This window comes from Drosophila ananassae, chromosome 2R (assembly GCF_017639315.1).
Source record: "Drosophila ananassae strain 14024-0371.13 chromosome 2R, ASM1763931v2, whole genome shotgun sequence".
NCBI classification, from domain to species: Eukaryota; Metazoa; Arthropoda; class Insecta; order Diptera; family Drosophilidae; genus Drosophila; species Drosophila ananassae.
Window position 1 is genome coordinate 24630263 of NC_057928.1, and position 24456 is coordinate 24654718.

At 42.3% G+C, this 24456-nt stretch overlaps 3 protein-coding genes across 5 annotated transcripts; 1 reads left to right on the plus strand and 2 right to left on the minus strand.

Annotated features, from left to right (window-relative positions):
- Positions 1-924: 924 nt before the first annotated feature.
- LOC6507364 (protein LLP homolog) lies at positions 925-1681 on the plus strand. Of its 2 annotated transcripts, XM_032454456.2 has the most exons (3): positions 945-981; positions 1061-1250; positions 1304-1681. In XM_032454456.2, exons 2-3 carry the CDS (start codon positions 1065-1067, stop codon positions 1556-1558), a joined length of 441 nt encoding a protein of 146 aa, XP_032310347.1. In that variant the 5' UTR covers positions 945-981; positions 1061-1064; the 3' UTR covers positions 1559-1681. The 2 variants fall into 2 exon arrangements, with proteins under 2 accessions (XP_001956163.1, XP_032310347.1); XM_001956127.4 differs by having other exon boundaries at positions 925-1250.
- Positions 1682-1717: 36 nt separating this feature from the next.
- LOC6507695 (syntaxin-17) lies at positions 1718-3432 on the minus strand. Its single transcript, XM_001956126.4, has 3 exons — positions 2992-3432; positions 2689-2935; positions 1718-2635 (listed from the first exon to the last, which is right to left on the minus strand). Exons 1-3 carry the CDS (start codon positions 3058-3060, stop codon positions 2049-2051), a joined length of 903 nt encoding a protein of 300 aa, XP_001956162.3. The 5' UTR covers positions 3061-3432; the 3' UTR covers positions 1718-2048.
- Positions 3433-3679: 247 nt separating this feature from the next.
- On the minus strand, positions 3680-23157 carry LOC6507694. 2 transcript variants are annotated; one of them, XM_014909921.3, is made up of 5 exons: positions 22960-23157; positions 16224-16987; positions 5033-5289; positions 4208-4626; positions 3680-4151 (listed from the first exon to the last, which is right to left on the minus strand). In XM_014909921.3, exons 2-5 carry the CDS (start codon positions 16955-16957, stop codon positions 4020-4022), a joined length of 1542 nt encoding a protein of 513 aa, XP_014765407.1. In that variant the 5' UTR covers positions 16958-16987; positions 22960-23157; the 3' UTR covers positions 3680-4019. The 2 variants fall into 2 exon arrangements, with proteins under 2 accessions (XP_014765407.1, XP_014765408.1); XM_014909922.3 differs by having other exon boundaries at positions 22691-23157.
- Between the last annotated feature and the right edge of the window lie 1299 nt (positions 23158-24456).

Consider the following 24456-nt stretch of genomic DNA (forward strand, 5'->3'; position numbering starts at 1 on the left):
AAATAGGACTATTTGTATTAAAATTTCTAAATGGCTACTATTTACAAGTTACAAAAAACTAAATAACATGAAATTGCTAGAGAAAGTCTAACACTCATAGCTATTTCCCCAAATAAATAACATAAACAATATTTAATATAATATATATTCAATCATTTTTAATTTAAAATAGGACTGACTAGCTTTTCTAGCTGATGAAAATCTGTTAGTTTTGATAGTTTTATAATATCATTTTTTGGATGAATGAAACTTTCACTTTCTTTAAATAGAAATGAAGGGAAATAATTATAGACAGATACAAAATAAAGTAACTTCAAACTCAGACTTCAAACTCAAAACTTTAAGGATTTTAATTTGATATAAATTTCAAAGATTCTTATTCTTATTGAAAGCATATAGATTCGAGATATAAAGTTAAATTTCAAAAGGAAAGATTCTAAGGGTATATCACAACCGGCTTATTGAAGATATTATATACTGCTGTAATAAGCAGTACTCTCTTTTTACTCTCCCCATGTTTGGCGTCTGTGCAGTTTCCAGCAGCTGATTTTGTTTGTATACAAAAGTCATATTGCAGAGAGGAAAATATAAAAATATTTCAACATACATACAGACGTTTATGTTATAAATAGAGTTTTAAAGAAATAATTTAAAATATCTAACAATTTTAATACAACGAACATATTTTTTAGTTAGTTTGTAATGCCCTTAACAAAATTTTGTTGTTGAAACTGAAAAGATGAAACTTTTTATAGTTTTTTTGTTGTTCTATATTTTAAATCTGAAAGAGAAATTGAAAATTATAATTTCTTAAGGAAATTATTTGAGAATAAATGTCATAAATTATACTCAAAAATTTAAAATGTAACGACTATCAAGAAACTGGCAATAAATTTGGTATATTTAAAAAATACCAGCTGAGAGTGTGACCGCTGCACGTCGACTCACGACCTATCGCAGAAACCTGTGGCAAATCCAAAGGCACGTGTTTACATTTTTAGAAGTTAAACGCAATTGCCTCGTTTTAGCATTTTTAACCGTGAATTTAACCACAAAACAGAAAAATGGGCAGAAATAACCGCTCGCGGAAGCGCCGCGATGAAATGAACAAGATCAAGAAGGTGCGCTACGAGGCAAAGGAACTAATCCGCCTGAAGAAAACCCTGGGACTGATAGATGCCGAAGGAAATGAGATAATGAAAGACATCAGCGAGGTGGCACAGGTTAAGACCTCCAAGGAGATCAAGAGGGTAAGTTATGGCGGAATTATATGTTGGTTGCTGACTAAAAGTATTCCATTTAGGAAGCGAAATCCAAAGAGGAACAGGAACTCATCTACGAGCACCAGGAGAGCCTGGAAAAGGGTGAACCGGTCGCTTTAGTCAACGAGAATACTGGCGTGGAGCACGTCTTCAACAGCAAAACCCTCAAGGATCAGTACGGAAACTATCCGGCGTGGTTCAAGAAGAAGAAGACCGCCAAGCGTCTACGGAAGAAGCAGCACGCCCAGAAAAAGAACTTCAAACAGGCCTGGACCACTGTGAACGTTCCTCTGTAATCGCAGAGATGTATCTAACTTAGTTTGTAAGTGCCGGTTAGTTTAGATGGTTATTGTAGCCAGTTTCTACAATTATGTTGTAGCTAAGATTTTACACTTCATATTAAACTCCTGAAATTGAAATTTCTGACTTTTTCGAACCACAAAAGAGTCCACCAGTTTAAAAGTTAAAGCTATGGGATTATATTGCGTATTAGAACTTACAAGCTATACATAGATTCCGTGTCATGACATGAGTACAACAATTATTTAACGCTTAAAGTAGACACTAAAATGGTAATGGTAGGCTGCATTGCAAAGGTGATCACAAAATTTGGGAGAGAGGGTTAATTGAACTAAAAGATGCCTAAAATCTCTATTGAACGGAACAGTAACTACGAACGCTGCACACAATGCCACTGGTGGCCGCTTCCAGGCGCCGGGTATTCGCCGACCAGATGTGCGTGGTGGCCAGGGCCGTGGACATGGTCCTGGCGCTGTCGCCGATGGGTCATTCTGGCTTTTCCTTGAGCTCCAGCTTCTCGGTATTCTCACTGTCGCCCTCCGCCGTTTGTTCTTCAATATTGCCATGCATTACATTGGGATTTGATTTTAAGACCGAGCCTCCAGTGAAGCCCAATATGCCACATCCCACAGCTGCCAATCCTCCGGCTTTGATGCCGGCTACCAGACCTATGGGTCCTCCCACACAAGTGCCAAGCAGAGCACCTACCACTGGGTACATAGCTTTTTTGTAGGTAAGCGCCTGCCGCAGCTGCCTCTCTCCTTCTTGAACATTTTCCAACGCCTCCTCGGCATTGTCTGCGATCTTTTCCACCGCCACCGACTGCTCTGCAGTCAGTTGCCGCATGCCGTGGAACATTCCGTGTAGGTCGTAGATCTCCCTCTGCAGATTCTCCATCTGTTCCAGACAGGCTTGTCGCTGGGCCAATTGGTGCTCTTCCAACTGAAAATTTGTCTGTAGCTGCGGCATTTGTTGGTGTGCGGAAAAATTTCTCATGTCCATTTGATGCGCCTGATTGTCCTCCTCGTCGTACTGAGAGCCCAAAGTGGAGGTGGGTGACTTAAGTTGGAGCTCTAGAAGGCATTATGTTAGATTTTTCCGGTAGGTCTTAAGTCCGACAGCTTACCTGCGAAATCCTTCATTCCAGCGAAGGCTCTTTCCCTCCCAGGGCGCATTAGCTCATCAAAGCGTTCCAGGTCATCCTCGCGCACTTTCTCCCGCAGTGCATCCATTTCCAGAAGGAGATTTTTGATCTGTTTTATCACCCGCAGAGCATTGAGTTCCTCCTTTTTGATTTTCTGCCAGTCTCCCAAGGCCAGACTCTTTTCGATGTTGCTGCGGTGGTTTTTGAGGAGGCTCAGGTGGTGAGGAACCTACAAATACGATTTTACTAGGGAACAAATCCATTATTAAGGTGAAGTATACCCACCGCCATGTCCTGAAACCTCTGAATAGAGACCTCCGCCTGCTTAAGCGGCAACTTCTCATCACCAGTCATCGTGAACTAATCTTTGAACGTGCTCCGGTTTAATTAAATCGTCGTGGTAAAAGTGAAACTAGCCACAATGGGGCGGATCAATTTCTCGAACCCTCGTTCGACTTCCCCAACCCACAACAGACTTTCCTTGTTTTTGTTTTTCTTGCGCTGCGCAGTTAAAGTTGTGTTTTGCGATAGTGACGTCACCGCTTTCTGCTAGGTTTTTCAATGAGTCCAGATGCAAAACAACGTTCGCAGCCAATGAGCTGGCATGGTTTCAATTATGCTGGTGGGGGTCGCGTTGCACTGATTGATAATAATTCTATTGTTTTTGTCCGAATCGGATTTCCGTGATTAGCGCCAGTGTGGCCAGAGCTTTTTTCAAAAATAATACCAGCATACCACAAAAATACTGCATCTTGCATTGACCGTTAAAGTATGTAGAATTAGTTTACCTTACAAAGTATTTTACATGGTGAATTTTTCAGCCTGATGGCAAAATTGAATTTTAAATCCTTAACTGCGCACATTACTTTTTTTTAACAGTATTTGTTCATGCTACTTTCAAAAATATAGATTATTTTTAAATGAAATGATAATACAGCATCTAAAAAAATTCTTTTTTTAATCAAACACAATGTTGAGTTTAAAAATGCATTTATTTGTGCAGTGATTTCTCATATACGTTACAATTATATACAGATACATGCAGAAACTAAACGCTCCACCTTTCCTGTGGGTGGTGCATTGGTGCGGTGCTGCACTTACGGCTAAAACTTCAGATCTCGATACATTTATGACACGTTCGCTTAAGTACTAATGGCCTGGTTGAAAGGCCGCTTCTAGAGACTACAGAGGCACTCGACTCGCTTTCGGGAATGGCTTTCAAGCAGGAGCAGCTACACGGAACAGAGTGGACAATTAAGTTAACTACGAGTAACATTTAATTAAAGTAGAGTGTAGGGAAATGCAGTTCTCTTTCAGGGACAGTTGGCATCCGGGCCGTTCCGGCACTTCAGCAGCAGATTCAGCATTCCTTCCAGTTTGTTTGTTCGTGACTCCGTCTTGTAGAGATTCGTCTGAAGGCGGTTAACATCTTGTGCCTGCTTTTCCTGTAAAATTACAATTCCTTTAAAAACTATCTGAAATGATTCTAAACAGCCCTTACCAGTGTGCTCAGCCGGCTTTTCAGGGTGTCCACCACGCTGTAAGTGGCCTGGAGCGACTTCTGCAGCTCGTTGGTATGAACCCGCTCATTGGCCAGCGACTTCTCGATCTTCTGCAGTCGGATCACCACTTCCGCATCTGTATCGTCGATGTCATTCTCCAAATCTCTCGCCTCAAAGGCATCATCGGCGTGGGAGGAGGTCTTCCGGCAACTCTGCTGATCCGCCTGCAGCACGAATCCCTGACGGCAGCGGCACACATAGGATCCTGGAGTATTCACGCACTGCTGATCGCAAGGTTTCTCTGTATGGCACTCGTTGATGTCCTGTTCGCAGTAACGACCCGTATAACCAGTCGGACAGCTACAAGTGTTGGGAGCCGTGCAGTTTCCGCCGTTTTGACAGCGGACGGAGCAAACAGCTGTAATGAAAAATCAGTAAAATATTTATTTCAAAATAAGCAATTATCCTTAAAAAAATACGCAAACTAAATTTCAGTTTTATGTACAATAGGTGGTAAGCGCAATATTACCTAACTAGATTAGAAGAAACATTGACTTTTCATGATTTTTATCTTTATACAAATAAAAAATTATGTAATAAATGTACACTTAAGATGGATAAACTACTTCACTGAATTTCAAGTGCAACTAGGCGTATACTTGATATTACGTATACGTATGGTGAACCATTACATTAAACCGCTTACTAAAACATACAATTCCAATACATGTTAAGTTTTTTACAACGGCCTATTAAATACACTTTATTATTGAGCAATAATAGTTAAGAATTGTTACACGAATGGCCTATAATTATAAACTCACGTTTCAAACACGCGTCCGCCCTTGGGTTCTCCCTGCTCCAGCCTGAGCAGCAGTCATAGGTCATCTGCTGAGCGGTTTTGTGGTCGATCACATCCCGATAAGCCTGCTCGTGAACCACCTGCACCCGCGTGCACATCTGTCCGTTGTAGGAGGGCGGCTGGCAGGGCGTGCTAACGTGTTTCCAAGTCGGCCTGGTGTATACCTCTGTTCGCTTCACGGGCATCGTCACCGTCCGCTGCTGCACGCAAATATGCCGCCTGAAAAGGAAAAATTAAAACTTTTAGAAAAATCAGAGCGAGGTGTGAAGTTGGCTGTCTGACCCAAATCAGCGGCTCATCTGCAAAAGTGAAATTGAGTTTTCCAGACGACTTTTCCAGCCAATTACTGTCATAACAAGGAGGCGGACAACAGGTTGCTGTGCCCAGCAACAGTCCAAGAGTCTGGACAATTGTCACATGTGTCCGCAGATGTCCGTTTGTCCGCAAAGAGCGGACAAGTTGCCGAGCCGATACGAGCGTGTCTCCGTGTCAGCATCGTCGAGTATCAGCGATGACAAACACGACATGCTCCCAGCCGGATGACTTGCAGCCATGTCATTTGTCCGACAATGTAAAATGAAAAAAACCCAACCATTTTGAGGAGCTGGCCGCAGTGCCAAGTGCTCCAGTTCACGCAACAGACAGTTCAGTGGCTGTCAAACGCTGACACGGATGAATATTGCAAGATTATTGGAAATCCATACAGACTAACTATACTTAGTTTACATAGTTAGTTAATCTAAAAAATCAAAAATTCAAAAAACATAATTCCTATTAAACAAGCTTGATTCCTGATTTCAAAGGCCAAATCCACTTTAAAAATCCATTAAAGATTTAATGATGTGATGCACATGCAATGGGGTTAACTCCCCAGCATTTCACCTGTGCAATTGGTTTAGTGCTAATAAAACTTTCCTCCATAAACACTTATCACACACACCTTAGATATAAACACACACAAAAAATCTCCCAGCTCCTGCGACGCCAGCCCAGTGCTTCCCAAACCAAAAATATACAAATAGCGATTTGGGCAATGCTCTTAAGACCTTTAGCCCCAAGCTGGCAAACATAAAAAGCGATGATAATAAGTGGTTTTTGACTTTGGTTGCCAAAAAAAGGCAAAAGTGGCCCAAAACCCAAAACCGAGGTGAATCCATAAATTGGCAGACTGAGGCAGCCGCTAACCGCTGCCGGTTGCAGCCTCTTGGTGTTGCTGTTGCACTGTTGATGTTGCTGCTGTTGCAGTTGCTGGTTGCTGATGGTGTCGTAATTGGCAATGCGGGCCAAAAACAATTGCCAACGCGTGACGTGGCCACTGAGTGACGACTGACTGGCTGACTGCCGCGATCGCTGGCCTTTTTTTCCGTTGGCCAAGAAACCAACCAAAGGAAAAAAAGTGTCTGATATAAACGAGCAAGGCAAAGTTGGCCGAAAAGTGGCACACACAGTTGTGGCACCACATTGGTCCTGTGACCGGGACATTTACCAATTTCTTTATTGCCGCACATGCATATTTATGCTCCGGACCGTTGTTCTTATTGTTTTTCTGTAACTGGCTTCTCTTGTACCATAATTCTCACGTTATTTATGCGCCAGCATTTCCAGCGTAAAGGGCGCCAAACAAACGGGACCATATATTCCAACAACAAAAAAATACATCCAGCCAAGTCCAACTAAAAAAAAAACAATAACAAAAAACGGCCAACAAAATGCGGAAGTTTTCTTTCGAAAAGAAGAAACTGTGCCAACAAAGTGCAACATGAAATTCTCATTCCCATTTCCATCTTCATTCCACTGTCTGCATTAATCTCAGAACAGACTGGAAGTACACAGAAAAAAATAGTCCAGGTTTATTAGGAAAGGGTATCTAATAGATACTATCCATAATAAAGGGATTAGATAGAGTGATATAGTAAAACATAGACTATAGTTATAGTAATAGTCTTCTACACTACCAATGTATGCCTCATATGGGGCCAATAGCAATACCCATATCTCGGCCAATTCTCATCCGATCCTCAAGCGGGATACCTTAAAAGAATCGTAGTTCGATTCCCTTTTAATCCTCATCAAAATCCTGGAACAAAATTTTTGATCCCTATTTTTCAAATTTTTCTGATGAGAAGGCATGGCCTTTTTAAATAATTAATAGCCATCTCAAGAAATGGCTACATATTTTCTCCCTGTGCAGATGCACTAGATGCACCCCCGACCTCTAGAAGATTCAACCCCTTCCACTCACCAGCATCAAACACATATATCCCGCTGCGCCAGACAGCGCCAGACAAAGTGTAATCGCATGCATTTGGGCTTGTGAATGGCTTCATTGCTTTGTTTAGAAACGTTTAGGCTAAAATTAAATTTGAATTTTTAATTGCCGAATGCCTGAACACCTGTGGCTAGACCTCAGCGAACTCCTTCGGCACTGGTACACCGGCAGAAGATCTCCGAAATATCAGTTATTTATATAAGCTGCATCCCAGGGTTCCGGTTCCAATACGACAGACCCATAAAATTATAAAAACATCAATCAAAATTGTATTTCGGGCAGCAGCAGCAGCGGCAGCAGCAGCCAGAAATAAAATGCCGTGGCAGGCCAATTAATCAAAAAAATTAAAACTGTTAAATTTTACAAGAAATGCAGCCAGCGGTACCAGACACAAAAGAAGATGCATTTTAAGAAGGGAAATGCCGGCTGGCGCAAAAAAATGCTGGCCGGAGGAGGATGCTGGAGGAACAACAGGCCAAAGTTTGTGAGTGCGGTTTATTGATTTACGATTTATTTTCATTGCCCGCCACGCAGAAATTAATGAGCCATCGATGGCTTCGGGCCAAGAGGTGATTCCGAGCGGGTGTGTGGGCTTAATGGAGTGTTTCAGCGGACCCAGGGCTAATAAATGGACCCTCTAAGTGGCCATAGGAAGATTGAGTTCAAAGTACATAGGCGTCTCTTCAAGATGAGTCAGAGTTATGTATTTAATAAATAAACGCTCTTTTATCTATATACATATTTATTATCTTTGCCTTGACTAAATGTGATTAAGTAAAGTTTAATGCCTTTCACAAAATATATATTTTAAGAAAGAGGGAAACATTTTATCATTTTCCTTTGTGTAATTTTAAACCTTGGGAAACTTATTAAAAGACTTTAAAAGGCTTAATGCAATCCATGAAAAGTTCAACCTTTGCGTTTCTTTTGTATACATATTTTATTACTAAACAAACTAATTAGGCAAATACAATGGGCTTAAGCTAGATGGATTGCCATTCAATAGCCTAAGCACTATTTAAATCATTTTTATAGAGCTCTTTGGAGATTGGAGCCATCGTGGAAAACCCGTTTGCATTTTCTCAATCTTTACAACTGCAACATGAATGCATTTAAGAAACAGTTAAGACGAATACTAAAATCTTTGGCCACAACAACTTGGCGACACTTAACAGCTTTAAACTGTTTTGAGATAGGCCGGGAAAGTGCAAGTCTTTCTCGCAGACCCTGTCGTCGTTAGTGTGTTTATCGGGTTTCCAAATGAAAATGTGAAATAAATTTATAAAAACATAAAAATATTGTTACCACAGTCGTAAACTGGAAGTTTATGGCCCTGTCCGCCACGGAGGAGAGAAACGCTTTGGGCCTGGCCCGGACTGGCCGTAAGCTATGCCAAAAGCCTTGCCCCAAAACTTGGCTAAAAACTTGGCTCAAGAGCGGCAAGCAATGGCTAACTGTATTGGGCCATTTGAGGTCCGCCAAACTGGGCAGCTAATCTGATTTGCTACATGGAATTAGAATTTAAATTGGCCGGACCAGCAAATGCACAAATCCAGAACAGAGCCCCAGAACTGCGCTGCATCATTAGGCGAGTTGGATGCACTCACCCACAATGTATATAGCCTCGGTAATCCAATGCACAGGGAAAAATGAGGATTCAAGAATGGACTACAGCATAAATAGAAAAATTTATCAAGTTAGACCCTATATCCTTTTTTGTACATACTTTTAATGAGCAATCTGACAAGAAGTCTCCTCTAACTTTGCTTGCTTAAGCTTTTATTGCAAGTCATACAACACATTCTCTTCCATTTACCAAATCTAGTTGTTATACTTTCAGTGCACCTTGTAACACGACCAAGACGACGACAACAACGACAAGAGAAACAACCACGACAACGACAACCACAACGGCGAAGGCGAAGGAGGAGAACATTTTTAGACATGCTTCCTGGTCCAGCTGGCCTGGCTTTATTTGGATTCTTACTTAGCGTAAAATGCAACGCCCATGTGACCACAACAGCCAGAAGCCAAGGAACCCGAAGAAGATGCCACAGCGACTGGGACCACGGAGACGCACTGCCTCAGCCATGACCATTTCTAATAATATTTCAGTCATGTCCACGGCCGGCAAGTGCAGCAGCCATCAGACGGCAGGCAGCAGAAGCAGCTCCACCGCTTTCGGTTTTGTTCGTTTTCTGCCAGGAGAATTATTACAGCACTCAGCGCGGACTAAAAGTGGAAATCCAATATGCGACTGGACAAATACCCGTACCAGCAGCTGGAGAAGGGACTCCCCTGGGAAGAATTCCCTCATCATGGCAGTCACTTCCTCATCCAAAAAGGCAAACATCGACAGCTCTAGCTGAAAGAATTCTTTCCATGGCTCTGAAGTACCTGTCAGCACTAAATCAGGATAGATTTCAGATCAAATGGGGATAATATATGGGCATTATATTTACAAGTTTTTTTTATAAGGAAATTATATTCATTTATGGATCTTTCAGGGTCTTTAGTGATTGAAGAACTACCACTTCCACTACTAATAATAATATTTTATACAAACCCCTTGCTATAGTTAATAGACACCTTGGAGTTCCTGACAGAAATCGCCAGTCACGGCCAACTGCAGCCAGCCAGTTCTAATTTGGCTGTAAATTTGTCTTGCTCTCTTGGCCAGATTATGCAATAAAAGACGCAGAAGGAATTTGTTGCGAAAAGTGAAAAGAAAATTGCCGCAAGTGTCAGACAGCCTGCGAGTTGCAGATGAAAATGGACTTGGAAAATGCTGAAAGGATGGACGATGGAGGAGTGCGTCGGCAGCGCTATTTTGTGGTAATCTGAGCTGATTATATACAACATTGGCCAGGAAGTGGCCCCAAAAGCAATACTGCGGTCCCTGCCCCTTGATTTTCCTTCGTTTTTGGTTTTTTTTTTTTATTTTTTTGTACAACATAATCGCGCGATAAAAGATCTCGGGGCCTGTCAATGCGTTCCTCCCTCTTTCCAGATCTCCACCCAGTTGGGCACTAATGCTGCCCTTCTTGCGGAGGCCCTGCAGCCTCTGGATACCGACTCGCATATAGTGTGAATGTGATTGAGAGTGTGTGTGTGTGTGGCGGTGTGTGAGGGGCTGGTGTAAATCATGATTAATGCCCAAACTTGTTTAAACAACGGCCGTGTCGAGCCGTGGCCGAAAATCCGATTAGTGGCATCGTGAGCTGCTTCCTCTGCCCTTCTCCGAATCTGAGTCTGAAGAAAACGCCAGAGAAATGCAAGAGGCGTGCACGATTTCCATTTTTTTCTTCTTTTTTTCCCCCCGCACATTTTTTGGGAGATCTTTCTTTCCTTCCACCTCTATGTATGTCGGCTTTAACTCTTTCCGATGAACTGCCAACAAAAGCACTACCAAAGCCAAACGCACACAAATTTTCATCAAATTAACATGGCCCATTCTCGGCTACTTTTGTTAGTGTTATCGTTATTGTTATTGTTACTCTTAATATTAATGCTGAAATTGAGATCCGAATCGCGCAACGACGAGTGAAAAGGCCGTAACACATTTTGTAAGCGCTGCTCCGCTTGGAAAATGGTTGAAACTGGGATGGATCGCAGAGAAGCGGCTGCCGCAAAGCACCAGATGAAGATATTTTCCAGCGAACCTCTCGGCCCACGCTCAAGCAAGTGCACCCGTCTCCTATCCGTATCCGAACCTATCCCATCCCCATCCCATCCAATCCAGTCCAAGTCGCCCCATTCCCATTCCCAAAACCCAATCCCAATACCAGGTTGTTTCTGGCCCGGCTCGGTGTCCAATTGCAACATAATTAAGTAAGCCAAATGGCGTGTCTCGTTTGCTCTCCTGCTTATCTGCTACATTGAGAGAAAATGTAGTAGTTTTAGCTTTCAAATAATTATACTATTTATGTAGTTAAACAAATATTATTTATCATTTTAAAAGAAGTGAACTTAAAACCTTTAGTAAAAATATAAAAATAATTTCTTTTAATGTAATGTATGTGCTAATTTTTATGTAAATATGTATGAATTGTTTCGTCACCAAAATTGATATTAGATATTTTAAACATTACGTATCCGTTCGTCCTAGAAAATTGGACTTCATGAAGATGTATTTTTTTTAGAATTCAAACAATTCTGAGCATCTAAAAGATATATTTCAAAATATCTGAAGAAGATCTTAAGAACTGTGATCAATAAATGTATTTTTTGATTGACTATGATGGATGAGTCAAGCTGCAAATATGACTTCATAAAAAAAAGATTGTGAATCAATTAGACTGGAAATTTAAATGCTTTTCTTCCAAAAAATATAGAATTTTTCCCATGAACTCTTTAAAAGTTATGTGTTCATGAGTCACATAGTTTATGGCTCTGGTAATGATAATAAGATTTGTTACAGTGCAGGGTGTATGGTCGGAATTTTGTGCGTCATGTTGCGAGCCGACTTTTGGGTTCCAGCTCGTGTGTGGCGCTCACAGTTTTGTTGTCTTTTGTACTGGCTGCAAGACAAAAGCAATGCAAAGACAACGTCACCATAACCCACCCAGTGATACCTCCCCTGGCCCACTATCTGAACGGGTTTACATGTAATCTGTCCGCATGTCCATCTGTCCACCCGGCAGGGGGACTGTTTCAGTCTCCACCTCAGACTCAGACTCGCTCGCAATCTCCCTCCAGCATTGCATTAACCCAATTTTCAACTTGAGATGCGAAGCTGCGTGATTTGCAAATTACTGTTCAGCTGCCTCAGATGCCAATGCAGTTCCATTGTGACGGAGCTGACCCTGTCCAGCCGTCCATCTATCCACGGTCCACTCAGTCCAGTGCCCACTGTCGATTGTCCAATCCACGCTCGGAGTGACTTACTTGTGTTTATATGCAGAAAAAACACTAATTGCATGGCGCAGACAGCCGCCCAGACAATAGGCGTAATTTAGACCGTGAATTGAGATTTACATTTTCATTCAATAAATCTCCTTTATCGCTTAAGGTAGGTATTGCGATAAATTTGAGCTTTAATCTATAAAGCGTTTATGGGGGGATAGAAATAAATTTGAACTACTTCTTGTTTGTAAATTTGTAGCTACTATATGGATTTTCAAAAATGGTCTATTTTAAGTTCCTACCAATAGCTATCTTTGCATAGAAAAATAAATACAAAATTAAACTTAATTATATCATTTAAAAGGTGAGTATCATAGTATCATGGAATGTCACTTGTTTTCTTTTTAATTTCATAAAATACTATAGTTTTATTTCCTTTTCACACTCAGAAATCAATCCATCACATGCCTGAATTCCATTTCCATATCGAAAGTAAGTAACTCCACTGGAAATGTGATACTTGAACAAATATTTTTACCTGACACTCCCAAGGGAAAGTGCTACAAATAAAACCTTTGACCCGAATATGTGCTCCAGCAGTTCCATAGATAACATGCATAATCCAATAAACTACACCCACAAAAGGTGCACAGCCTGATCTGTTTTCAGTGACACTGACCATGACTAATAAGTGAAACGGGGTCAAAGAATTCAAAAGGCATCCATAAAGCTAACAAGTTTTCAATCAAGGCTCTCGGCTGCCCTCCCCTGGGCGTAGACGAGAAATCCATCTTAATTTAAGCGAATATTGAGATGGCAAGTCAACGATTTGCATTTGTCAAGCTGCAATTTGTTCAATTGATGTCATATCATGTCGTGTTTTTCGCTGATTTTTGATGAGCACGTGCACTGGGACTTTGGCGGCACGGCTTGGAGGTTGCCAAGTGTGGTTGGTTTCCCCAACAAATCCCAAGAAAAACTCATTAAACGAGCTTCTGCCTGGGCCAAGGTTTCCCCCAACCTGATGGCATGACTTGGACTTCAGATAAGACCAGTGCCCGTAACTCCAGCTCCTAGAGTCTTCATGTTTTTATACCTTTTTTGTATTTTGCTGGGCACGCGTAGGCGTAGCCATTGAGCACAATGCTTCACGGTGCAAAATGTTAACGAATTTTCACAGGCCCAGGCCCAAGCCCCAGTCCCAGCTCCAGCTCCAGCTCCAGCCGCATTCTAAGTGCAGTTTTTCCAAGAGCAGCATATCAAATCATTCGTCACTCACCCCCGCTGCCGCACTATCCGGCTGCCCTCGGTGCCCCCTCTGCCCTGTTTCCTATCCATAATTATCGCAGAGCCAGCCCCGGACCTGGAGTCGATTGTTGACAAGCAATTTGCAGGCGGCGGACTCGAGCCCTGGCTCCACATCCAGCTGCGAGTGGGTCTCTCTGTCTAAGACTTACACTCAAAAAAAGGGAGTATTCTTTTTAAATATTAGATATGCTATGCCCTTATGGAGCAATGCTCCTCGTGGCTTTAAAGGATCACAATTAGGACCCTCCTAGGGTTTACTTAGAGCGTACCTACTTAAGACCTACTTTTCTTACTACCTTTTCTTACAAAAACTGAAATATAATTTAATAAATATTCTTCCCAGTGCAGTCTGCAACTTCAACTGGGGTCACAATGTCGGTGTGGCTGGTCGGGGTGCACATAACTCTCTGGGCCGACTCTTGTCTCATTTGATTGTGCATTTGCCAATTGTTGCTTTGGCTTTTATTGCTGCGCCTGATTGAAGTCAAGGCCCTGCTTTGTTTTCGATTTTAGAGTCAGGCTTGTTGCGGATACCCGTATCTGGCAGATACTCGAACTGCAAGTGGCATTTAAGCGAGTATCTGCCACGCCCCGCTGCACTGCGCCCTCCCTGAATCAACACCTCGGCGGGTATTTAGGGAGAGTGTGGCATCGGCCTACGCGGAATCTATAATTAATTCATTAGCTCGTGTTTCAGATCATTGGCGATCGATCGATGGCGCAATGCAATACCAAATCAAAAGTCAATCAATGGGAGCTGCCCCACCAAAAACCAAAAGAAAAAATCAAAGAAACAGACATCAATCAAGTGTCAGGCACATGCAACTGCCACTGCCACAGAGGCAAAAACAAATTGGCCACAACATGCACAGTGCAGACATCGATTGAATTTATCAAAACAGAAGCCAGAAACAGTGGTGCAAACAACCGGGCGGTAAAGCCAATTCGAAGGGGGTTCAAATGGTTCGACTTCGCGCATAAAGTTGCAACACGAGGTGGTTAATTAAAAGCGATTTCCTGACCCACTGTGGCATGGCCAAAGGAGCGGAAAACGGCTTAGCCGCACACTTATCCGCAAATCGCCGCATATGACGCTGATTAACACGGAGCTTGCAACCGCAATTGAAACGTTGCACCGGCCATTACCCATTAACCAGGTTCGATCGGTGGTGACGGAGGGGACACCGAATATGTATATGTATATACCGCTGATATATGCTGATGGCGGCGTGTGAATATCGTTGCGAATCGGACACCAGCCATCCATACGAGAAGTCATTTCCATACACACTCTGTTGCAACTTGCCACTTGTAGCCGAATGTCGGTGCACGTGCAGCGCCTAAATAAATAGAAGCAACAAAATACAGGCACGGCACCAGCGCCTACGTATTCAGAAATTAAAAAATCTGCACTGCAAGAAAAATACTTTTAATGTTTGCCTAAATGGAGGGGATTTATCCCCTTTGTGCCACACTTTATCTAAATCCTTTGCCACACTGTGGTATGACTGATGATGCTAGCTGTGCATTTGCCTTGTGGCAGCATTTTGGCAGTTGCCGCATAAATCAAAAAGTGTCATAATTTGCAACAGCAGCACCAGCAGCGACCACAACAGCAGCATTACACGAAAATTCCTACAGAGTTCCTCTCAGATTGCGCATACGCAGCGTTTCCCCGCCCCGTCGGATGATGACAGTGGCATGCCTTTGGCCCTTAAGTAGAGGCGCATTAATACCAATTAGAAAACATCAGCACTGGCAATTGAAAACTCGTTAAAGTTTATTACCTTAAAATGACGGCGGAGACACCAGCAGCGAAGGCGACACTCGAGCGTGGATTGTTGCCTTTTCGAGTCAATGCCACGCCACGCCACTGCGGTATGGCAATCTTGGCCAGATCGAAGACAGGCCTCGTATATCTAGCCGAAGATCGATGAAAATCACGGCCTGTTACACTTAAGGAGCTGCTATTGCAATTGTTTCGAGCTCAAGTGCTCGCTCATTGATTCGCTGCAATTGACACACGACAATTGAAGCCGGGGGAAGTGCCCGTGGAAATCACGGAGAGCAACTACAAGCACTTGGCCTTGAGGCTAATTCCCAGGCACTCGAAAAAAATACTATACTTATAAAGAAGAAATAAATTATTAAATAATAAGAGAGAGCTTTTAATCAAAGAAAGTTAGGATTTTCTTAGACATCTACGACTACTCTTAAATGTCTACCCAAAAAGTGTAAAGAATCACCTTTTTCTTTCCGTGAATCCCATGGCATTTGGATCGAACTGGTCTCTTGAATGGGCCCAAATTAGCAGCTGCTGGATCTCCGACATTGAAAGCTCGCCGTGTCATAATATTTAAATAATTTATATGCGCCGCGATAAGCCACAGCAGACCTGGCGCGAAGATCTCGGGCCAAAGGTAAAGCCAGTCCCGGCTTTTGATTTTATTTAATTTATGGCTGCAACAACCTTGAACTGCTGGGCCCAGACTCTGATAAATGCAATCGGACACGCCCCACCCAAATGCCGCTGAAAGATCGCCGGACTATCCAGCGTCATCTTCAGGCCTCATCTATCTATCCTCGGGGTGTGACCCGAAACCATAATTCTTTCCGATAGCTCAATGAACTGAGCCGAGTGCAAGGTCAGCACCGATGGGATATAGAGGTCTTAGTTTAATTGTTAATTTAAGATAATATTTAAGGATCAACAGTTGATGGACAATCTCACCTCTCCATTTCCTTGGGGTCTGTGGGATGGCCTCGCCCGATGGTGTTCGTCTCGAAGGGATCCTCCGTGGTAAAGGTGGAGACTGGCGCCGGAGTGGTGGTGGTGGTGTAACTGTAGCCCCTTCTGGCCGGAACCAGGGGCGGTATAGTGCCCATGCTGCTGCCGAAATTGGGGTTCGCCGACCGCCTGTTCAGGTTGGGCGGGGGAGCCGTGGTGGTGGTGACCGAGGGCACGAAGGCGTAACCCCTGCCCCGCTCCCGCACACCGATAAACTCCACATCCTGCGTGTTATCCTGGCCCTTGCCAGACCGCGAGGAGGAAGGAACAGGTGGAGGCGGTGGTCCGTAGGTGTTTGTCAGAACGTTGTAGGTGTTGTAGTCCCACTCGGAGTTGGGCCTGGTCTGGTGAAGGCGTCGCGTCTGGACTCTGTTGTAGGGATTGTGGGGATGGACTCGGCGCAGTCTGGTGACCTCCTGCATGGTCATTCCCGGCAAGAGCTCCACATCCGATTTCGGCTGGTTGTGGCCAACTGGCTGGAGCCTCCGCTGCTGTCTTTGGTGGGTGGGCGAGCTGCCTTGGTGCCGCTGCCGGTGATTGTGTCCCCGATGGAGATGCGTCCTGTTTTGGCCGAAACTGGTGCTGCTGGCATTCTGTGCACCTGATGCCGCCGTTCCCAGCAGCAGGACTGTGCAGCAGAGCAGCACTAATGAGCTGAATCCCATCATTTCTGGCATTAAAGATGATGTCCCGCTAGCTTGGAGGAACTGCAAGTAAAAATAAACAGAATGATATTCCGACTTTATTAAGAGCTGAACTTGTTTCTCCAGTGCTGGCCCCCCATCCCAGTACATTCACTTTCGTTCTCTTTCAAATTCCTAGGCATTTTTGCACGCCCGGCTTAATGTAAGCAAAAACACGGATCCACCAGCGGATCCACCTCATTACGGATTCCTTTGTCTGGCCAAGCGCCGACCTGTCTGTCCATCATCGCCGGTAATTGAAAGGTAGCATAAATGTATTAACAAGAATCTAGTCAGAAGGATCGCCCCGACTCCACAGATACACTCCATAAGAATAGTCTGTTGAGAGTTTTATGCAAATATTGCGCTACTTACTGTCCAAATTCTGTCATAATTTGTGCCCTCTTTCGGAGTTTAAGGAAGTATTATTTTAAAAGGGGTTTCTGGTATACCCTTTTACCTTTCTGAAGCGGTCTTTTTTCGGTTTTCATGATGGGGCCAACGGTTTTCATGGTCGAGTGGTCACCACTTATGGTTCCAAGTTGGGTTCTCGAGTCCGAGACAGAGACAAAGGCAATTTGTTCAACCGAACCGGTGATGACGATGCCCGTGATTATTATTCCTGCTCTGGCCGTTGTTCTGGCTGATAAATCACACGTTAAACAAAACGAAAATTGCGAGTAAGAACGCGTTAACAGTTAACCGGCAGGAGCTGCCAAAAGTTGAGGCCAAGTGGAGTGAACCGAAGCCGGAAGCCAAAAGTGCATCAATTTTCGCTTTGTTCCACTCATTTTTCAAAATTTCACGCACTGCGGGGCTGTTGTGGATCAGGGGCATCATTTGTCAGAACGCACCACCAAAAAAAAGGCACACTACCCGCACCACCCGACAACCCACCGAGGAAAAGCAATTATTGCAATTATTGCTCAGTGAGCTTATTAATATTCATTGCTTAAACTTGAATTTATGATTCCACCCGCCCTGGTCATTAAAGTGGATCTAACACATGTTCTTGTGGAACAATTACAAAAAAGGGTGCACTGAGAAAAGTGCCCAGTTCTCTGTCAATCTTCAAGACAAGCAAAAACAAGACATTTTCTTCAGTGTAGATACAATTGAATACTCAATCGAATTTTTTATAGGCTCCACTGACAGCAGTCTCGAGTCGTCATTAAAATTTTGTGCGCTAATTAAAAAGCCCCAGCAAGAGATTGGGAAACGCTAATCAAGTATGTAAGTCAGCAAAGGGAAATGTGGCAAGTTCGAGCCTTTCTGGATTGCATCGAACAAGAGAGCCCAGAGAAATGGAGATCCATCAGGTGCGGTCGTAAGCCGCTTAGTAAGTGAAACCCTGGGATCCCCAGACCCAAAAGCCCTCCTGGGCACGACTGCCACTCAAATGACTGTCAAATGTCCGAGTGTCCAGACCGGACCAGACCCGATTCCGGACAACAGACCCAACCCCCAGCCAGTTGTCATAACTCTGCAAGAGTTCCGAGAAATGCAAAAAGCGAAAAATGTTCAAAATGGTAAAAAGGTTTTTCGGGCGCCGCCAATAAACTAAATCGAGACTGCAGACACGCCGAGTCACAAATGAATAAAATAAGACAAATAAAAGCGATGGAGAGATGAAGAAATCCAGTCGTTAGAGAAAAACAACTTGATTCCATTGAAATCTAAGCCGGGCAACTGCTTCAAAGTCGCGTTGACAACTCGCCTTGACCTTGCCGGGGATTGCCGAAAACGGTCAGTCCGGAGATAAATCAAATCTGAGGCGGCCAACTGCAAAGGCAGTTTTTGCTTTGTCTGGATCTGAAGGTGGAGATTCAGATATCCATCCAAAGATTCGTATGGCGAGCCAGCCCACAGCCGATATTTTGATATATCTTTAATTAATAGCCGGCATTGCCTCAAGAATCAATTATTAATCATTGTTCGGGGCTCTACGGTTGCAGTTTCTCAGAGAGTCTTTTATAGTTTAGCCGGAATTCGTGCAGGGTCTGCCATAAATTTTCTAGCAGCCCCACCGCAGTTTGGGTCTAGAAATTAGTGTGTGTTAAGTGTTATTGATTCGTTTTCCCAGCACATAAATCACGAGCTAAACACTGTTTGCCGGCGAAATAGGCGTGGATACCATCGAGGAAGACTCTCCCTCGATGGGGAAAAGTGTCAACTTTATTTTTGTCACCCTGACAAGACACGGATTCTGTGGGTGTATCTGTATCTCGGTGTCTCTGCATCCACGAGATCTGACCCAGACATGAGCTATGGCCAATGAATCACGAGCGATGCGTAAAACAGACGCTATATATACAAAAGGAAACTTGGGGAGATGACGGGAGTACAGTGAGCTCTATGAATGAGATAATTAAAATATTTCAGAGACATTTACATTCTAATAAAGTGAGTCAGACTATAAAGAAAAACTAATTGTATCAGATATATTTTGAGGAAGAAGTATGTATATATAAAATCCTTGTCCTCCATAAGGAGCTACTTCCGTTTCAATGCTAATGTTTCTTCGTGACATGTTTAGTTTGTTGCTAAGAAATTTTAAGAACTATATTTTTTTAACATCTTCCTCATTTTTCCATTAATCATCTTAGAGAACTTTACTAAAATTACCCAATTATCCGAAACACTTTTGAAAATTCCCTCCCATTTACTTTATTCTTTGTTTACTCTGTTAAATATAGTGTAAATTGATCATCGGCCGATGCATTTTTGGAATTTAATTTAAAGTAAGAACTTTGCCTCGGACTTCTCCGACTGCCGGCCATTTAAATGTTAATTAAATACCTCTCACCCTCCATATAGTATAGTACTCCGGTTCATTTTATATTTTTTTGTTGTTTGTGCAATTCCAAACAGCTGCCAGTTTAGCATGCGTTTTTATTTATGTTTTGTGTAATCGGGGCCGCTCCTCAAGTTCTTATAAAGAGATAAACTAAAAGCTTAACGCCGCCTGCCGAGGAGATCCCCCCAGCATCGGGAATTTGTGTGCGTTTGGAAACTTGCCCCTCGGCAACAGCATTTTTTATGGCCGCCCCGAGGGAAATTCAAATTTGTTGCTATTGGCTGTGGCAAACGCTTTTCAGCGCTGCTTTCATTAACATTATACCGACAGCAGAGATGGGCTGCAAAACGCCTCAGATCTTGGGGGAATCCCAGAACGAAGACTTCTCTTGGCAAGACATTTAGGGCATTACATGTCCTATCGCACCCCCAGTGGGTGGAAAACGGAGAAAGTAAAGAGGGTATTGTGGAAAACTAACCACAAATCAAAAATGTTATAATTTTAATGCAACTCGGGGGTTCAATAGCCTGATCGGCTTGGAGGTTGAACTCTTGACTTGAGGGCTTCTTACAAAGTATTGCAATTTTTAGAGTAAAGTGTATGATTTTGTTATTTCTTCTCTTTATAAAGAGAACAATAGTTTTGGGTAATAGTTCATTCTAAAACTTTTATACTATTTAATATATCTAGATCTTTTTTTTTTTAGAATTTTTAAAGCTAAGTTTAAACCGTATATCCAAGAAAACATCTCACAAAACTTCTGTTTATATTCTATAGATCGTTACGAAGTTAAGAATCTAAGATATAGAGTTCTAAGTAACCTAATCCAAGAATGTTGTTTACTGGCTCCCCCTTCTAAATATATATTCCTACCACCCAGCCCAGCGTCCCAATTATTTTTCCGCCTTGCTGGGGTTCAATAACCGATCGTTTCGGGGTATTATCGAATGTATCTTATCTGACGGATTGCCAAATATTTGCCTCATGCTCCGACTGCCCTGACACGCTGGAGGATTGGATGGGAGGATGGTCGGCTGGGAGGAGGAGTTCAACATTTCATTCATTCCTACGGGGCGCTTTGTTTATTGTTCTTGTTGACGGTTGGGTCTTCGTTTTCCCACGACAGACCGACAGCTCTGATGGGTTGAAAAATCACGGCCAGCCAGGCTGCCAGCCCACCAGACAGCCAAATGGTTAATAGGGGGCCATAGACCGGCCATTTGATAGTATATTTCACATGCTGTTTTATTTCGCCTGTTGATATTGTGTCGCTGTCTTTAATATGCAAAATCATGACACATTTTTGTCCAGCATTTGTATCTCGTTTACATTTGATGTCTCTCTCTTTTCCGACTTTTTATTTTTTGTATTTTTGTGGATTTTTTAATGTTTTTATTTTTTAACAAGATCAACAAACTGGCTGTGAGTGGGGCCATGGGTCGTACGATCGCATTTTTTGTTTACACTTTACTTTCAAGTCCAATTAAAGGAATGCTGTTTGCCTTTGTTAGTGCGTTTCCTCCCTAACAAACTCAGAGAGATGAAAAGCGAAAACTATGCAATATGTTCAACATCGAGAGTTTGACATTTAAGTGAAAAAAAAGAAACACCAGCCCCCAAAGGGCACTGAGAAAAATAGTAAGCCAAAAAGCTCTACCATGAACAGAAAGAAGTAGCCCAAAAAAATGTTTCTTTTTTAAGGAATAATGTATGATAGAAAATATTGTAAAAATAGCTTTAACTGTCTTCTGTCAGTGCACAAAAAAAAGCCTACAAGTTCAAGCCGAAATACGAAAACTCATTTCAATAACAATTGCAACGGCCCAAAAAAGGCAAAAAAGGAAAATACCTCCAAGAGTAGAGCCCAATGTGCCGGCCATGTCCAGTCTTTTGCTAATTGCTTTGCAGCTGCAAGGGGGCGGCTGGGCAGGGGCCACGCCTCCACATGCCCCAAACTCCCATAGCTCATGGGCTCATGACCCGTGACTTTGTTGCTGTTTCGGTTTCTGTTCCTGGACTAGGCCAGACAGAAGACATAAACCCAGTTACCGTTAGCTGCGTAATTTATGCAAATGACTTTGGCTAATTAGCAAAGCGCAGGAAAAAGCAAGAAATACATGGACATGGGACATGGGACATGGGCATGTGCCACCAACCACCAGCCCCCCTAACTCTGCTGTATAATAACAATATTTGTTAAAAGATTATGATATGCAGGAAGGCACGATCGCATTCGGACGAATCGTGCCCAAGACAACGATTTTTGATTGCGCACCTGCCCGGCCATGATATGTGTGAAAATGCAGAATGCATCGCCGCGAACTTACATAATTGTGGTGATAACCCCGAACTCCGATCACAACAAAGGAAAGTATTAATTAAATTATTCAAATTTATTGAATATTCAGCTTTTGTCACACCATTTTAAACAAATTTGAATGGGTCTACATTAGCATAGGCCCTTAAAAAGTCAAATGGATGTAGGGAGGCTAAGACGGTGAGACCTTATCTTGAAGTCTGAATTCTGTCAGATTAAAATGGTTAAACTATATAGATAATGGAAATTATATATGCAGGAAAAACATATTCCTACTAATTGAAAAACACTGTCCAGCGAATGAAGTTCTCACACTAATTAATTCAAAGACCGTTTATAGAATCATTGGACAGTAACTGCTAATAACCCAAGACAGCTAAGGTATACGCAAGTCGGTTAGCCACTCCATAAAATGCAAATTACGTCCACTAGTGACATGAAACTCCTAGACAGGATTTACCCCACTACTGGAAAAAAAAATTAAACAGCAGCCAGCCACTAGGTATGCCGATTTTGAGCAAGATTAATGCACTAGGAAATGTCGCACGTCGCTTGACACACATTCAATTCATAAATAATTGCAATTAATTTATAATATTTGCATACGACTTACAGACACAGCGAACAAATTCGAAATGGCCCGCGAAAACACTGGGATGCCCTGCTATTGTGCGATAATCGTGGCCAGATTAATTTTAAAGATGCCTCAGACACACAAATAAATCAAAACACAATTATGTCAAATTTGCAATCACAAACCATAAATTCAATTGAGTTTTTGGGCTGACATTAAGCAGATACGCGGCATTTGGCTTTTTCAATAATAAATTATATGCAAAACCGTGAATGGGGCTTTTAAAAAATATATTTATAAACACATACGGAGGAGTATATTTCCCGTCAATTGTGATTTTCTCTCGTTATCGATTGTTGTTATTGCGTTAGCCGCTTCCGTATGCCAGAACCGATTCGGTTTTCGAATTCAAAAATATATTTTCTGACGCGGCGGAGCTAACCATGAACCAAACCGATCGCTTAGAGTTCCCGAGACGAACTGAAAATCCCCAGTCCCCAGCCGAAACCGAAAGTCCAGTTAACGATCGCTGATCGTCGACGCGACCAGTGCAGCCACCTCGAGGTGCTCCAAAATCTCTATAAATGGTTCCGAGATATGCGGAAAATCAATGCTTTATTAATTTATCAATAAATGGAAAAAATTTTCAATTTTTAGGTGTTTATGGGTCTTTGTTTACTGTTTCCTGAACCATGTCTTAAAATTATTGTTGATTCAAGGTATGAATATTTTTCCTTGTTTATAATTAAAAATATTTTTGAAAAATATTAAAAATAAAAAAAAAAATTAATATATTAGGACTAAGATAACTGTTTTTATTCTTTAAATTTATATCTAAATAAAAATTAGAAACACTTTGATGATTCGGTAGAGTTAATGATTCAGTAGAACCGTAACATTATGAGTCAAATATATTATGTATGATTATATGATACGTAAATATTTTTTAGAAAATTGTATTGAACTTCAAAAAATATAATTTTTGGCCTATCGAAACTATCAACTTAAAAAGTTTTTGAACTTTTATTAAATTTTTCTTTTTTTAAAATACTAAATAATTTCATTAAAAACTAGCGAAAACTACTAACTACAAAACCTTATACTGGCTGACTACTGGCGATATATGTATATATTTTTTACTGAACTGAAGGATTTATTAATTAGTTAAGTAAAAAATTTAAGCTTTAAAGAGTCAAATGATCATCACTATCGGACCAGTTGAAGCCCATGTTCGTTGCACATTGGCTGGTTCGTTCATACAAAATTGGGAGAACGAGTTTGTTCGATGCAACTGATCGGCGGGGACGATTCTTCAGGCGGAAGAATTCCAAGGTGGGCGGAAGAGCGGCTGTGGGGGAGTGGCTGGCTGGCATGCCCTCGGCTGGTCGTTGGCTGATCTTTTCTTCAATGCGTTACAGCTGTTTTGGTTACACGTTATATGTACACTGCGCCCCCGCTATATACTCCAGTGCCCCTTGGCAGCTCTTCTCTTTTCTTAACCTTATCCAAACTATTCGGAGTTTGCGGTTTATGCTTTTTATGGTCTATGGTGTGTTTGTTGTTCCTGGTGTTACTGCTGCTGCTGATGCTTTTGTTGCTTCTTCTCCGGATGGTGGCAAGTTGTTAAGTTAAATATTTACCCGCCGCCGCCGGAGAAGGAGCTGGAGCCGGGGTAGCCAGTTTTAGTGCACGCCTCGCTGATCTTTCGCAGGGAGAATCCGAATCCAAAAGTGAAGAACTTGTTTGAAGCCCTTCTGACCATATCGGGTGCTGGATCTGTCGTTGTCATCATAAGAGTGCTACTG

Coding starts and splice junctions, on each gene's coding strand:
- LOC6507364 (XM_001956127.4), top strand. CDS start 1,065: ATGGGCAGAAATAACCGCTCGCGGAAGCGCCGCGATGAAATGAACAAG. Junction 1,251..1,303: donor CCTCCAAGGAGATCAAGAGG/GTAAGTTATGGC, acceptor TATTCCATTTAG/GAAGCGAAATCCAAAGAGGA.
- LOC6507695 (XM_001956126.4), bottom strand. CDS start 3,060: ATGACTGGTGATGAGAAGTTGCCGCTTAAGCAGGCGGAGGTCTCTATT. Junction 2,936..2,991: donor AGAGGTTTCAGGACATGGCG/GTGGGTATACTT, acceptor TCGTATTTGTAG/GTTCCTCACCACCTGAGCCT. Junction 2,636..2,688: donor TGGAATGAAGGATTTCGCAG/GTAAGCTGTCGG, acceptor AATGCCTTCTAG/AGCTCCAACTTAAGTCACCC.
- LOC6507694 (XM_014909921.3), bottom strand. CDS start 16,957: ATGCCAGAAATGATGGGATTCAGCTCATTAGTGCTGCTCTGCTGCACA. Junction 5,290..16,223: donor GACCCCAAGGAAATGGAGAG/GTGAGATTGTCC, acceptor TTTCCTTTTCAG/GCGGCATATTTGCGTGCAGC. Junction 4,627..5,032: donor GGCGGACGCGTGTTTGAAAC/GTGAGTTTATAA, acceptor TTTTCATTACAG/CTGTTTGCTCCGTCCGCTGT.